At 42.1% G+C, this 16,166-nt stretch overlaps 1 protein-coding gene across 1 annotated transcript in view; it reads right to left on the bottom strand.

Annotated features, from left to right (window-relative positions):
- The window catches only part of LOC135462135 (uncharacterized), a 42,756-nt gene that overhangs the window by 7,347 nt on the left and 19,243 nt on the right, over positions 1 to 16,166 (bottom strand). The window contains exons 16-25 of the mRNA XM_064739504.1: positions 15,724 to 15,834; positions 14,179 to 14,283; positions 12,379 to 12,486; positions 10,445 to 10,555; positions 9,949 to 10,053; positions 7,937 to 8,044; positions 7,046 to 7,150; positions 3,773 to 3,880; positions 2,461 to 2,571; positions 1,001 to 1,117 (exon numbers count right to left, since the gene is read on the bottom strand). Of these exons, the coding sequence (XP_064595574.1) occupies positions 1,001 to 1,117; positions 2,461 to 2,571; positions 3,773 to 3,880; positions 7,046 to 7,150; positions 7,937 to 8,044; positions 9,949 to 10,053; positions 10,445 to 10,555; positions 12,379 to 12,486; positions 14,179 to 14,283; positions 15,724 to 15,834 (1,089 nt within the window). The remainder of the gene's footprint in view (positions 1 to 1,000; positions 1,118 to 2,460; positions 2,572 to 3,772; positions 3,881 to 7,045; positions 7,151 to 7,936; positions 8,045 to 9,948; positions 10,054 to 10,444; positions 10,556 to 12,378; positions 12,487 to 14,178; positions 14,284 to 15,723; positions 15,835 to 16,166) is intronic.

The raw sequence follows: 16,166 nt of genomic DNA, 5'->3' as shown, positions 1-16,166 counted from the left end.
GAATATAACTTCTCACTGCATTATTATATCTATACGTCATCATTGTGTTCTCCGATATGTGTACAGTAGATTATAACTTCTCACTGCATTATTATATCTATACGTCAGCATTTTGTTCTCCGATACATGTACGGTAGATTATAACTCCTCACTGCATTATTATATCTATACGTCATCATTGTGTTCTCCGATACGTGTACAGTAGATTATAACTTCTCACTGCATTATTATATCTATACGTCAGAATTTTGTTCTCCGATACGTGTACGGTAGATTATAACTCCTCATTGCAATATTGTATCTATACCTCAGCATTGTGTTCTCTGATACGTGTACGGTAGATTATAACTCCTCACTGCATTATTACATCTATACCTCAGCATTTTGTTCTCCGATACGGGACACACCCTTTGTGGCTTCTGGACAAGCTTTCACACACCCTTTGTGGCTTCTGGACAAGCTTTCACACAACCTCTGTGGCTTCTGGACAAGCTTTCACACACCCTTTTTGGCTTGTGGAAAAGCTTTTACACACCCTTTGTGGGTTCTGGACAAGCTTTTGCACAGTCTTAGTGACTTCTGGAAAATCTTTTTACACACCATTCGTGGTTTCTGGACAAGCTTTTACATTTAACCCTCTGTGACTTCAGGAAAATATTTCACGCATTGCTTGTTTCTAAATGCTTACTCTAATGCATAAATAGCAGATGTGAGATTATAGATTGGTACACTTCGCTACCCGCTGTGTTCTTGTCGCCGTAGGGCAACTGGTGCTATCTGAACAAAGGTGCAAGTGACATTTCTTACTTCTCATCAGCCGTTGAGTGTTCTACCCCATACAAATCGCTATCAGCTCTGCTTTACGTCTCACCGAGGTTATACACGTTTCTTCGTAAGAAACATGCAGTACCAGTTCTATGTATTTCGCCTCATACAAATGAAAGACTTCCTGTTCTTCTATTCTAATGTCCACGAGTAGTGCGGTAGTTTGTATTCTTACCATTATCGGATATGCTGTATCCTGTTGGGTTGAGGCTGGAGTCACAGACTCGACAGAAGTTTAATGGGGATTCTGCCACACCTTCAGGAACGCACTGGTTACCAATAGAACAGCCTCCTTCACGGCACAACAGAATAATCACGATGATTAATCAAGTAGTTTAATACGGTTTAGTATATTAGACGAAACACCATGTAACACTGTCCATAAAAATAGTGCAATTTTATATTAAAATTTTTTTTAGAACTTTTCCAACTGAGTGAAGTGGTTTTAAAACATCAAATTTTACGGTGGTCCGAAGTGATTAGAGGGTATCAGTATAATATAATGATTATTGAATTGATTATATTGAATATTATATTAATATTACTATTGAAGTGACAAGAATATTTTCTGCTTGAAACACGTTGATTCAATGTCCATTCGGGGAACACATTTATAAATTTATTTTGAATTATTCAATTTTTGAAAAATGAGCAACTGTATGGACAGTGTTAAATGGTTTTCTGTTTAACATATACGTCACATAAGTGTTTTCTCTGCCATGAAAGGGCCACCCCTACGACCCGTGAACCATTGCTCATGTTTTTAAACAGGCTGAAGGCATAAATCAAGACGGCTATGGGTGAGCTGAGCCTTTTATTCAGGGCGTTTGTTTGGCACTATGCCAAGGATGGTGGGTTTGCGATACCCATGCATAAAAGTGAAACAGTCATGAGTAGGCCTGCGGCGTTTACCTCCAGTCATGCCAGTGCATATCAGTGTATACTGGATCAATACTGATGATGAAGGGCTACCCCAGTGTCAAGATGTCTCAAAAAGCAGGTGTAAATGATGAGGATAGAGAGAATCTGAATTGTTTTCCTAACTTACGTCAACATTATGTTGTATTTAAATCGAAACAGCAATGGAATATAGAAATATATACATGTACACCGTAAATACATACATGTTCACCGTGAATACATACGTGTTCACTGTAATTACATACATGTACACTATAAATACATACATGTACACAGTGAATACATACATGTACACTGTAAATACATTCATGTACACGGTGAATACATACATGTACACTGTGAATACATACATGTACACCGTAAATACAAACATGTACACGGTGAATACATGCATGTACAATGTGAATACATACATGTACACCGTAACTACAAAATAACGTTAGGATTTGATTAATGAGACGATATGAGGTGACAGGTGTCTCCGCAAAGGAGGCCCAGGCAATACATGTCCCCGTTAAACATTCACATATAAAGTCAAGTTGTAAATTGTGATAAATACTGAGCAAAATGCACCACCAAGGTTTGACAAGAAAATGGGCGTGATAACTATGTAAGGGCAAACAGGGCGTTATCAGGTAGACTCGTGTTCACGTGTAAGCACCATCATTTTTAAGAAAATTCACTGGGAGAAGTGGTACCAGTCGATCTGCTTACCTGTTGTTGTGAAGCTTGTTCTGCTTACAGCAGGGTAGCATTTGCTACATGCATTATCCAGTGACGCTTCATCAAAAGCATAACACCGGCCATCAATGTAACACTGATCGACTGTAACAGCACAATAAACCACGGTAGTCAGTAACAGAACATGTGCGATGAATGATGTGAATTTTAGGTAAACAACAGGAGACTGAAAAGTGAATTAACAAGACTACCTTGTAATACACCTCATATTGCGCGGTTCATCACTTACGCTGTATTAGGTGGTCTACAGGCGCCCACCGCCCGATCCACCCATTAGACTGACAACTGAGCACCAGTTGAGGCTACTGCAAGTACCGAAGTCTTTGGTATGATTCGACCCGGGTTTAATCTCAAGTTTTCCGACGTTTATTAGGTATAAGTTACATGCGTATCCAGGTATTGAATGTAAACATCCAGTGATGCACCCACGTACATTTATGCACTGATTTGTTCCGCCAGGGGATTATGCGTTTATAAATGGGTTTTCTAGAATCACTGTTATTCCTCTCCTACAAGGTATTATTATGTATGGCAAGATACCGAAGAATTACAAGAACAGGGCTAGTTGCGCAGCATGCAAACACAAAAAGACACGAAAAAGGGTAAACATGGCATTAATACAGGAGTAACATGATACCAACCCCTCCAAAGTCTTGCAAGTTAAGTTTAGTATTTAGATCATACAAGGATGAGAGAGTTAATAATGACAACATATCATGAAAGGGACATATCGCCGAAAGAAATTCAGAATTTTTGATTTGGTTCAACTAAATATAAAAATGAGCTGCCTCTGACTCCTCACTATACCTCCTGGGCCTATGTTTTCCGATAACTACCAATTAGCAGAATTATAAGGGGAAATTCATTACTGGTCTTAACTGTCGTCTGCTCGACGAGATAACATGAGATATCGCAAAGATTTCCGCAATGCAACGTTGGCTATAGTGGATCACACATGTAAACCATACGATAGGTTGAAAACGAATTATAACTCTAGTTAACCAAATACGACCTTCCTTTATAGTGATAAAGCTGTATAAAGTACATAGTAGGCCGCATAATCACAACAAAATACAGTTTCTGACATTTCAAACTCGCTGAACATCTCACGTCGCATAGACAAGGGGAGGTAACTGGTTAAAAACAAAAGATTGTACACTCAAACATGACATCTGAACAAGTCTCAACTTTATGTTAATGTCGTCTAAAATCACAACAACCTTTCTTCGCCGTCGGCGATGTATCCCTCTAACAGAAAATGACTATTTACATCATAATACGATACCTTGGATCGTGAACTCAGTCTTGCTCATGACCGAGTTGCACTGCATACACGTCGGAACACCAGGAACTGGTCCCTCCGGATGACATTCACCATCGACGTAACAGCCACCTATAGATAAAAGGAAGATGAAATATGGTTAAAATGTTCAAATAACTTTCTGGCTATCACAAGTAAATGTGAAAGCCAGAAAGCTATAATTCACAAATACTTAAAATGTGTGACAGTCTTTATTGGTAATATGATTAATATAAGTGAGTCTCTGCAAAGGCATACTTCTGCATACCAACGTAAATGTCATAGGGTACTGCTCCTATCGTGTCATGTACAGGGTTGTGTCACCACATACAGGAGTGCTCCTGTCGTGTCATGTACAGGGTTGTGTCACCACATACAGGAGTGTTCCTATCGTGTCATGTACAGGGTTGTGTCACCACATACAGGAGTGTTCCTATCGTGTCATGTACAGGGTTGTGTCACCACATACAGGAGTGCTCCTATCGTGTCATGTACAGGGTTGTGTCACCACATACAGGAGTGCTCCTATCGTGTCATGCACAGGGTTGTGTCACCACATACAGGAGTGCTCCTATCGTGTCATGTACAGGGTTGTGTCACCATTTACAGGAGTGCTCCTGTCGTGTCATGTACAGGGTTGTGTCACCACATACAAGGGTGATCTTATCGTGTCATGTACAGGGTTGTGTCACCACATACAGGAGTGCTCCTGTCGTGTCATGTACAGGGTTGTGTCACCACATACAGGAGTGTTCCTATCGTGTCATGTACAGGGTTGTGTCACCACATACAGGAGTGCTCCTATCGTGTCATGTACAGGGTTGTGTCACCACATACAGGAGTGCTCCTATCGTGTCATGCACAGGGTTGTGTCACCACATACAGGAGTGCTCCTATCGTGTCATGTACAGGGTTGTGTCACCACATACAGGAGTGCTCCTGTCGTGTCATGTACAGGGTTGTGTCACCACATACAAGGGTGATCTTATCGTGTCATGTACAGGGTTGTGTCACCACATACAGGAGTGCTCCTGTCGTGTCATGTACAGGGTTGTGTCACCACATACAGGAGTGCTCCTATCGTGTCATGTACAGGGTTGTGTCACCACATACAGGAGTGTTCCTATCGTGTCATGTACAGGGTTGTGTCACCACATACAGGAGTGCTCCTGTCGTGTCATGTACAGGGTTGTGTCACCACATACAGGAGTGCTCCTATCGTGTCATGTACAGGGTTGTGTCACCACATACAGGAGTGTTCCTATCGTGTCATGTACAGGGTTGTGTCACCACATACAGGAGTGCTCCTATCGTGTCATGTACAGGGTTGTGTCACCACATACAGGAGTGCTCCTATCGTGTCATGTACAGGGTTGTCTCACCACATACAGGGGTGCTCCTATCGTGTCATGTACAGGGTTGTGTCACCACATACAGGAGTGCTCCTATCGTGTCATGTACAGGGTTGTGTCACCACATACAGGAGTGCTCCTATCGTGTCATGTACAGGGTTGTGTCACCACATACAGGAGTGCTCCTGTCGTGTCATGTACAGGGTTGTGTCACCACATACAGGGGTGCTCTTATCGTGTCATGTACAGGGTTGTGTCACCACATACAGGAGTGCTCCTATCGTGTCATGTACAGGGTTGTGTCACCATTTACAGGAGTGCTCCTATCGTGTCATGTACAGGGTTGTGTCACCACATACAGGAGTGCTCCTATCGTGTCATGTACAGGGTTGTGTCACCACATACAGGAGTGCTCCTATCGTGTCATGTACAGGGTTGTGTCACCACATACAGGAGTGCTCCTATCGTGTCATGTACAGGGTTGTGTCACCACATACAGGAGTGCTCCTGTCGTGTCATGTACAGGGTTGTGTCGCCACATACAGGAGTGCTCTTATCGTGTCATGTACAGGGTTGTGTCACCACATACAGGAGTGCTCCTATCGTGTCATGTACAGGGTTGTGTCACCACATACAGGAGTGTTCCTATCGTGTCATGTACAGGGTTGTGTCACCACATACAGGAGTGCTCCTGTCGTGTCATGTACAGGGTTGTGTCACCACATACAGGAGTGCTCCTATCGTGTCATGTACAGGGTTGTGTCACCACATACAGGAGTGCTCCTATCGTGTCATGTACAGGGTTGTGTCACCATTTACAGGAGTGCTCCTATCGTGTCATGTACAGGGTTGTGTCACCACATACAGGAGTGCTCCTATCGTGTCATGTACAGGGTTGTGTCACCACATACAGGAGTGCTCCTATCGTGTCATGTACAGGGTTGTGTCACCACATACAGGAGTGCTCCTATCGTGTCATGTACAGGGTTGTGTCACCACATACAGGAGTGCTCCTATCGTGTCATGTACAGGGTTGTGTCACCACATACAGGAGTGCTCCTATCGTGTCATGTACAGGGTTGTGTCACCACATACAGGAGTGCTCCTATCGTGTCATGTACAGGGTTGTGTCACCATTTACAGGGCTGTCTCACCATGCACAGAGCTGTCTCACCATGCAAAGGGCTTTTTCACCATATACATGGCTGTATCAACTCATACACGGCTGTCTCAGAATGTAGACCTGTAAGGCTGTCTCACCACGCACAGGGCTGTCTCACTATACACAGGGCTGTCTCACTATACACAGGGCTGGCTCACAATGTTCTGGGTTGTCTCATCATGTACATGGCTGTCTCACCATGTACAGGGCTGTCTCACCTTGCATAGGGCTGTCTCACCATGCACATGGCTGTCTCACCATGCACATGGCTGCCTCACCATGTATGCCTGCGTCATTATGTTTGAAAGTTCTGCGTGTTATCGTCCAATCCAATGTCTTACAGGATGATGTCATATAATTAGATAGATTTAATTAGTGTACAACCTTCACATGGTCTGGAGTACGGGGTAAAGCACCAATCAAATAAATAAATAAATTATATGGTCTGTATCGCTATGTGTCCTGAGGATTTATTTTAATGGGTTGTTTGTTGCGTTGTGTAAAAAAGAGACAATGTTACAGTGAAATACAGATATGCGCATTTTCTGACAAATGCCACACCAGAAAAGAGACAATGTTACAGTGAAATACAGATATGCGCATTTTCTGACAAATGCCACACCAGAATATCCTTAGTCTACTGCATGCATTTGATATTTCTAACCTCTGAAGGATATATGAAGGCGACACGCTACAATTCAAACCTTGGTGAAACGTGCATATTATTCGAAAAGAAAAACGTACTTGTGACTGTCCACTCTGTACGGCTCTGTGACGAATCGCATCGAAGGCATGGCAGAGGGCCTTGGGCACCCTCTGCATAGCACTGACTGTCTATATAACAGCCAGCTGTAATGAAACAAAATGGGTAAACAATGGGTTAGGTTTGATCACGCTTCGGTACTTTTGGTCGTTACAAGCGATTATAATGGTTTGGTAAACACAGAGCTAGCGAATGGACATTTACACATATATGATCCCACCAAAGCCAGAAAATACCCCCTAAATCAGCCAGGGCAAATTGAAACATTCATCCAACACTACATTAGTTCAGAACAGGTACGTTATTTTCACAAAACATCACCATCGCAGGTATGACCGCATTCCATAATGGGCTGGTCCGCGGAAAACTCTCGGTGACCAAGAACTGGACAGTCACAGTGAGCTCCAACAGTATGTAACCACAAGTGAAGTGAGCTGCGACAATATGTACCCACACACCACAGTGATCTGCGACAGTATGTAACCTCACGTCATAGTGATCTCCGGCAATATGTAACCGCACCTCGCAGCAACCTGCGCATGGCCGTGGGTTTCCCTGGGGTCTGCTCGTTTTCCTTCCTCCATAATGCTGGCCTCCGTCGTAAAAGTGAAATGCACGTGTCTTCTGACCATCCACATGGTAGTGCCTACTGAATAGCCAGATACATGTAACAGTGATGAAGCTGTACACGTGTCTTGTTAGCATCCACATATCAGTGATGAACCTGCACACGTGCCTTTTGAATATCCACATAGCAGTGATTAACCTGTACACGTGCCTTTTGAATATCCACAAAGCTGTGATGAACGAGCACACCTGCTTACCGAATACAAGGAACCCCGTGATCCAGAAGCACTACATTGAATACTTACATACAACTGTTAATTCCTCTGGATTCGTCGTTACACACTGTAGGCAATCCAATCCAAGAGGTGCCTGACCCTGAGTGTAACATGTGCCTGCCACGTAACAGTAACCAGCTGCAAAAGATACGTAGTGGGTGTAAATATGTAGAAAAGCTAAAAGTTATTTCTCGTCCAAAGTAAGATTTTCTCTACCGTACGCTATCAGAAATCTGATTTTTTGTATAGTACAGTTTGTGAAGATGAATCTCCCGTGCGTCACAGTATAAAACGTTGATTTTCGTGTACGGTACAGTACATAATATTAATTCTTGTGTACATTGTGTACACGGTATAGTATGTGAAGTTCATTTCATGCAAAGTACAGTATGCAAATGGTAGTATAATTGTATGAAAACTTGAATATTGCACAAACTAAGAATCAAATAAATAAATAAATGAAATACAGTATGTATAAAAAGTGATATTTCCATTACGGCAGAGGATGTAAAATTAGATTTTCTGTACTGTACAATATATAAAGTAAGATTTCCTATTCGGTACAGTAGATACAGTTAGTTATCGTGAACGGTACAGTAGATACAGTTAGTTATCGTGAACGGTACAGTAGATACAGTTAGTTATCGTGAACGGTACAGTAGATACAGTTAGTTATCGTGAACGGTACAGTAGATACAGTTAGTTATCGTGAACGGCACAGTAGATACAGTTAGTTATCGTGAACGGCACAGTAGATACAGTTAGTTATCGTGAACGGTACAGTAGATACAGTTAGTTATCGTGAACGGTACAGTAGATACAGTTAGTTATCGTGAACGGTACAGTAGATACAGTTAGTTATCGTGAACGGTACAGTAGATACAGTTAGTTATCGTGAACGGTACAGTAGATATAGTTAGTTATATTGTGCGGTACAGTGGATATAGATATCCTCTACGGTACAGTAGATATAGTTAGCTATCCCGTACGGCACGGTAGACTGATAGATACAGTTAGCTATCCCCTACGGTACAGCAGATATAGTTAGCTATCCTGTACAGCACTGTAGATATACAAGTAGTTAGCTATCCCATACGGTACACCGGGTATAGCTAGCTATCCTGTGCGGCACAGTAGACTGGTAGATACAGTTAGCTATCCCTTAACGTATAGCAGATATAGTTAGCTATCCTGTGCGGCACAGTAGACTGGTAGATACAGTTAGCTATCCCTTAACGTATAGCAGATATAGTTAGCTATCCTGTACGACACAGTAAACTGGTAGATATAGTTAGCTATCCCATCCGGTACAACAGATATAGTTAGCTGTCCTGTGCGGCACAGTAGACTGGTAGATACAGTTAGCTATCCCCTACGGCACAGCAGATATAGTTAGCTATCCTGTACGGCACAGTTAACTGGTAGATACATTTAGCTATCCCCTACGGTACAGCAGATATAGTTAGCTATCCCATCCCGTACAGCAGATACAGTTAGCTATCCTGTATGGCACAGCAGACTGGTAGACACAGTTAACTATACTGTACGGTAGAGCATGCAAAGTTCCTGTGACTGTGTAAAGTTATGTATGCATTCGGATGCATGCACCGATAAACTATCCCAGATCAAGCATATCTAATGATTTTTAAGATGTTGCCAAACCAAAAAATCGCCGTTTAGGGAGACATTTCCTGTTTGATACAGTTGTTTTATGGGCTTAACGAAGTAACACAAAATCCAGTATTGTGTATGCCTGGCCAAAACTTGCTAAATAAAATTAATTCTAGCTTTGCAATGAACCAGGGGTCTTCGGTTACCGAGCTGGGTAATGACCTAGGAGCACATCACCAATGCAGTTGCTGTGAGTTCAAGCCCAGCTCATGTTGGCTTCCTTGCCCTCTCCGAGGGGAAAGTATATCAGCAATCTACGGCTCTGCTCGGTTTCCTCCCACCACAGTACTGGCCCACGTAATATAAGTAAAATATTCTTAAGAACGGCGCATTAAACAAATAACAATGATACAGTATTTAGAGTATCTTACGCAGAGTTGACTGTTTGTATAGGTCCGTCATCGGATTACATCCTCTACAAAATCGACCGATTGCAGTGTTCGCACTGAAGCAAGCATTGTTTATGAAGCAAAAACCTGTGAAAGAAAACAGTTTATGTACAAAGTGTATCCTTAATGTTGTCAAAGAGAAAATATCGCTATCCTTGAACGTCTGGGTGGAAATTTTTCAATACAAAGGTGTTAACCTTGTGAGAGCATATTTCAGTATGAGGCACCATCTTTCAGGGATCGACTCATATTCCAATGACTAATACATAGAGCTTGATGTAACTTCGAAGTTATCCTTATTTTAATTTGTCACAGATTTACAGTTGAAAAACAGCAAAAGAATGTTTATGGTTTATGGCTGAAGAATGGCATAAGTTAAAATACAAGAGCACGTGAGAGAAAGACTTAGCGGAATACGTCAGCTATGATCCAATAGCTTGGTCTGTAGGTTGGCATTTACACGGGTTTACCGTTTTACCTGCTCTGGGTGAATATGCATTTCTGTCAATACCACCACGACAGATTCGACAGTCTCCTTCTGGGCTGGGGGCAAGTTCTGGTACACACTGATTGTTGATGTAACACCCCTCTGAAATCAAATATGTCGAAAACATGATGTTGAAAGACCGATCTAGATTTCCTGGATGATTTGTCAGAGAAATGGTAAGAGCTGATCAGAGTTGAATGTAAGTATTCAATCAGTTGTTTTACTTGTCTCCACAGGACCAGAGCTTTGATCAAAAGAAAACAGTTGGCTGCTCATGGCGTCCCCATAGGTAGGTGTTTGCGTTGTGTATGATATCGTTAGTGCTCGGTGCTTTACCATACATTTGTGTGTATCCATAGTGTTAATTTCTTGACACTAAATTTGTATATATCGCTACTGCCAAGTGTTTCAACATAGATATGAACACATCGGTACTGCTCAGTTTTTCACCATATATGTATATATCGCCACTGCCCAGTTCTTCACCATAGATTTGTATATATCGCTACTGCCCAGTTCTTTGCTATAGATTTGTATATATCGCTACTGCCCAGTTCTTTGCTATAAATTTGTATATGTCGCTACTGCCCAGTTCTTCAACATATATGTATATATCGCCACTGCCCAGTTCTTCACCATAGATTTGTATATATCGCTACTGCCCAGTTCTTTGCTATAGATTTGTATATATCGCTACTTCTTAGTTCTTTTCCAGAAACTTGTATATATTACTTCTGTTCAGTTCATCATTATATCGCGTTCAGTTCTTTACCACAGACCTGTATTAGTGTATAATATGGCTGCTGTTAAGCTCTGTACCACAGATTTGTATTTGGTCTGTGCACGGTATCCCTGCTGCTCAGCTCTTTACTACAGATGTGCATTTGGTGTGTGCACGGTATCCCTGCTGTTCAGCTCTGTTCCACAGATTTGTATTTGTGTGTGCACGGTATCCCTGCTGTTCAGCTCTGTTCCACAGATTTGTATTTGGTGTGTGCACGGTATCCCTGCTGTTCAGCTCAGTACCACAGATTTGTATTGGTGTGTGCACGGTATCCCTGCTGCTCAGTTCTTTGTTACTGTTGATTTGTATTTAGTGTGGGTATGTTGCCCTGATGCTCATTTCTTTGTTTGCGTTGATTTGTATTTGTGTGTGTATGGTTTCCCTGCTGCTCAGTTCTTTGTTACCGTTGATTTGTAGTTATTGTGTGAATGGTTTCCCTGCTTCTAAGTTCTTTGTTATCTTTTATTTGTATATGGTTTCTGTATGGTATCCCTGTTGCTCAGTTCTTTTTTCACTGTTGATTTGTGTTTGATTTGTGTACAATATCGCTGCACTCAGACTCGTAGAAACGATAAAAAAGAAGTTCATTACAATAAAGCATGTATCACTCAAAAGATATAATAAATACAACGAGCCACTAGACGAATCATGTTCGTTCATTTACATTGTCTGTTGTTATGAGCTTTTCCTGCTTTATTTTTTGTCTGATTCTTGTACTGTTACTTTCGTTTCACACTACTGTTTATCGCCTTTATACGTTATTACGTTTTACCATGTTTTTATCATTATCATTAATACGTACAAACGTATACCCATCTCTCGTTACACATTTCAGGTTCCGAATTTTCAAATTCTTCGAAATTTGCAGAAAAGAGAAAATTTGTTTTAAGGGTACAGCTGCCCAAATGTCTACTTAACAACCCTGGAGGAAAACGGATATTTTTGATATAAATGCTTTTTACATATTCATATAATTCCGTGTGCATTTTAAATGGACACAATGTTCATCTTGGTACCTGGACGTTCTCACTCATTTACATTGTATAGAAACCGAGTAAGACCATCGTGACATTGGCTTTTCGCTCGGGGATGAAGGCCGTGTCCGGCTTCCATAAAAATGCATTTAATAGGAATAACTCACCTGTAGTCGTCAGCTGAGTTCGGTTCTGAGATTCATCGCATCGTCGACATGGCGCAATGGCGCTGACCTGATTTTCGCTGTAACAAATGCCGTCCACATAACAGCCAGCTGAAGAGAAATGATAAGATTTAATTGTTCTCCTTTTTATTGTGTCAACTATCTTATCCCCGCATATCTGGTTTAAAAGCAATAACAGCAAAGGCACTTGTTTGTTGATTTGTTAACACATCCCGCTGCAGTGTGGATGGGGTTTGCGGATGGAGCATATTGACGCACACAAGCTGGACGATCGTAGAAGTACAGCATAATGACAACGATCTTTTCCAGGAGATCATAGAAGGACAGAATGATGCCACACAGAAGCTTGACGATCATAGAAGGACAGAATGTTGACACACACAAGCTTGATGATCACAGAAGGACAGAATGGTGACACACACAATCCATACAATCGTAGAAAGACGGCATATTAACACACAAACTCCAAGGGATTATAGATGGTCAGAATGTTGACACACACAAGTTTGACGTACAGCATCGTAGAAGGACAAAAACGTTGACATACACAATCTATACGATCGTAGAAAGACGGCATATTGACACACGCTCCATGCCACCGTAGAAGAACAGTATCTTGACACACACAATCTATACGATCGTAGAAAGACGGCATATTAACACACACTCCATGCGACCGTAGAAGAACAGAATCTTGACACACACGATCTATACAATCGTAGAAAGACGGCATATTGACACACACTCCATGCGACCGTAGAAGAACAGAATCTTGACACACACGATCTATACGATCGTAGAAAGACGGCATATTGACACACACTCCATGCGACCGTAAAAGAACAGAATCTTGACACACACAATCTATACGATCATAGAAAGACGGCATATTAACACACACACTCCATGCGACCGTAGAAGAACAGAATCTTGACACACACGATCTATACGATCGTAGAAAGACGGCATATTAACACACGCTCCATGCCACCGTAAAAGAACAGAATCTTGACACACACAATCTATACGATCATAGAAAGACGGCATATTAACACACACACTCCATGCCACCGTAGAAGAACAGAATCTTGGCACACACAATCTATACGATCGTAGAAAGACGGCATATTAACACACACTCCATGCGACCGTAGAAGAACAGAATGTTAATACATACAAGGTTGACGATCGTAGACTTTTGACACACGCAAGATTGGACGATAGAATGGCGGCATAATGACACACACTCCATGCGAACGTAGAAGGTCAGAATCTTGACACACACAATCTCAACGATCGTTGAGGGACACAGTGTTGACACACACAAGCCACACGATCGTTAAGGGACAGAATGTTGACACACAGGAATCATTAGGCCGTTCATAAAAGGAAATTAATGTGATGTAATTAAGGGATGTATGTCTCTGCTAACCTACACTTACCTGTAGCTTCCCATGACCAGAATTATCTCCCCTCTTATACGGAAGCCATGTTTCTTTTTATCAACATAACATACGTCGTTTATAAAGCATCCAGGTGAAAACTTACCCATTACTTTTCAGTTGGCACGATTACCTGCTACACCGCAGGGACGCCAGGGAAGAGGACTCGCAGTATCATCAACACAACATACGTCGTTTATAAAGGATCTAGGTGAAAACGTACCAATTACCATTCAGTTGGCACGATTATCTGCTATGCCACAGGGAAGGCAGAGGACCTGAAGTCCCAATAGAATGACGTACGCCGTGCAACAAGTAAATAAGGCCGCAGAAAACTTACCTGTAACTGTCCAGTCGGTGGGATCATCTGCCCTCCTACACTGAAGGCAGTGTTGAGGTCCCGTAGTGCCCTCAGCATAACATTCGCCGTTTATAAAGCAACCAACTGCAACAAACAAATAGTGCAAATCTTTTATTTGTGTCGATTATTCATGAAGTCATGCTTAATTTATTTAACCATAGTTAAAGACTAGAAAAGTAATTATATGTGTATTGGATAGGTCTCTTTAGCGTCGATAAGCTTAACATGACATTTGCTCAGTGCATCCGCTATGGGTAAGCTTAGCAGAACGTTTGCTCAACACATCTTCGGTGAGTAGCCTTAGCAAAACGTTTGTTCAACACTTCTGCTCTGGGCAAACTTGTCAGAACGTTTGTTCAATACATCTGCGCTGGGTAACCTTGACTGAATGGTTGCTCACCATATTTTCAGCGGGTTACCTTAGGCGAACGTGCGTTTAATATATCTATGCTGGGTAAGCCTTGCTGAGTGCATCTGCGAGGGGTAACTTTAGCTGAACGTTCGTTCAGTATCACTGCGCCGGGTAAGCTTAGCAGAACATTTGCTGAAGACATCTGGGCTGGGTAAGCTTGGCAGAACATTTGTTCAGTACATCTCCGCGGAGTAACCCTGGCAGAACGTTTGATTAACACATCTCCGGGGGGTTACCGTAGCAGAAATTTTGTTCTGCACATCTGCGCTGGGTAAGCTTAGTAGAACATTTGTTCAACACATCAGCGCTGAGTAAGCTTAGCAGCACGTTGCTCAACAGGTCAGCGCTGAGTAAGCTTGACAGAAGGTTTGCTCAACACATCTTCGGTGGGTAAGCTTAGCGGAACGTGTGCTCAACATATCTTTGCTGGGTAAGATTGGCAAAACGTTTGTTGAAAATATCCGCGCTGCGTAAGCTTACTGTCTTACAGCTTACACATTCACTGTCGGAAAGATTGGCAGATCTTTTGCCCAACACGTCCACTGTCCGTAAGCTTAACAGAACCTTTGTTCAACACGACCACTGTCGGTAAGCTTGGCAGAACCTTTGTTCAACACGACCACTGTCGGTAAGCTTGGCAGAACCTTTGCTCAACAGGACCACTGTCGGTAAGCTTGGCAGAACCTTTGCTCAACACGTCCACTGTCCGTAAGCTTAACAGAACCTTTGTTCAACACGACCACTGTCGGTAAGCTTGGCAGAACCTTTGCTCAACAGGACCACTGTCGGTAAGCTTGGCAGAACCTTTGCTCAACACGACCACTGTCGGTAAGCTTGGCAGAACCTTTGCTCAACACGTCCACTGTCCGTAAGCTTAACAGAACCTTTGCTCCACATTCACAGCAATGGCAAAATCTATATACATTGAAAGGGTTTTCAACTGTTCCTATCAAATTTTTCTGACCTTATAGCGAAAGTAAACTTTGGATATTTTAGGCGAATCTCCTCCGATCTGTATAAGCAACAGGCGCCGATAGATATTCACCCCTGTAATTACATGTAGATTGATGCAGGTACCCAAATGGTATATAAAAAAATGTAAAAAGACTTACTGGAAGGGGAAAGTATATCCTGGCTGATTGTCGGGATACATTCCAAGCATGGTGAAAACGGTGGTCTGAAGCCTGAAAAATAGCACTGGCCACTCACGTAACATCTGTTTGCTGGAAAAGATTTGAAAAGGTATTATAATTTTTTTTCATGCCAAATATGAATTGCTTTATATGAAGTTGTCCGACGAAAAAGTAAGGTTTTGTGGGAACAGCCCTTTGTTGCCGTGGGGTTAGAATTGATCCCATCGTGGGTGTGATGAACTAGTTGCATTTCTGGCATTTTTGACGTCAGTCGGAAGAATATGCGCCTGTTTGACCTTATGCATTTGCCACAACTAGCCACATATGACATACTTTCGATCAAGAGTGAGGCATGAGATCGCGGCTGTGTATAGTCAATTTAGTCTTTTCATTAACATTTAACACCGTTTTTCCATTCATAT

Source organism: Liolophura sinensis, chromosome 1 (assembly GCF_032854445.1).
Source record: "Liolophura sinensis isolate JHLJ2023 chromosome 1, CUHK_Ljap_v2, whole genome shotgun sequence".
Taxonomy (NCBI): Eukaryota; Metazoa; Mollusca; class Polyplacophora; order Chitonida; family Chitonidae; genus Liolophura; species Liolophura sinensis.
This window is presented reverse-complemented; position numbering and strand designations above follow the sequence as displayed.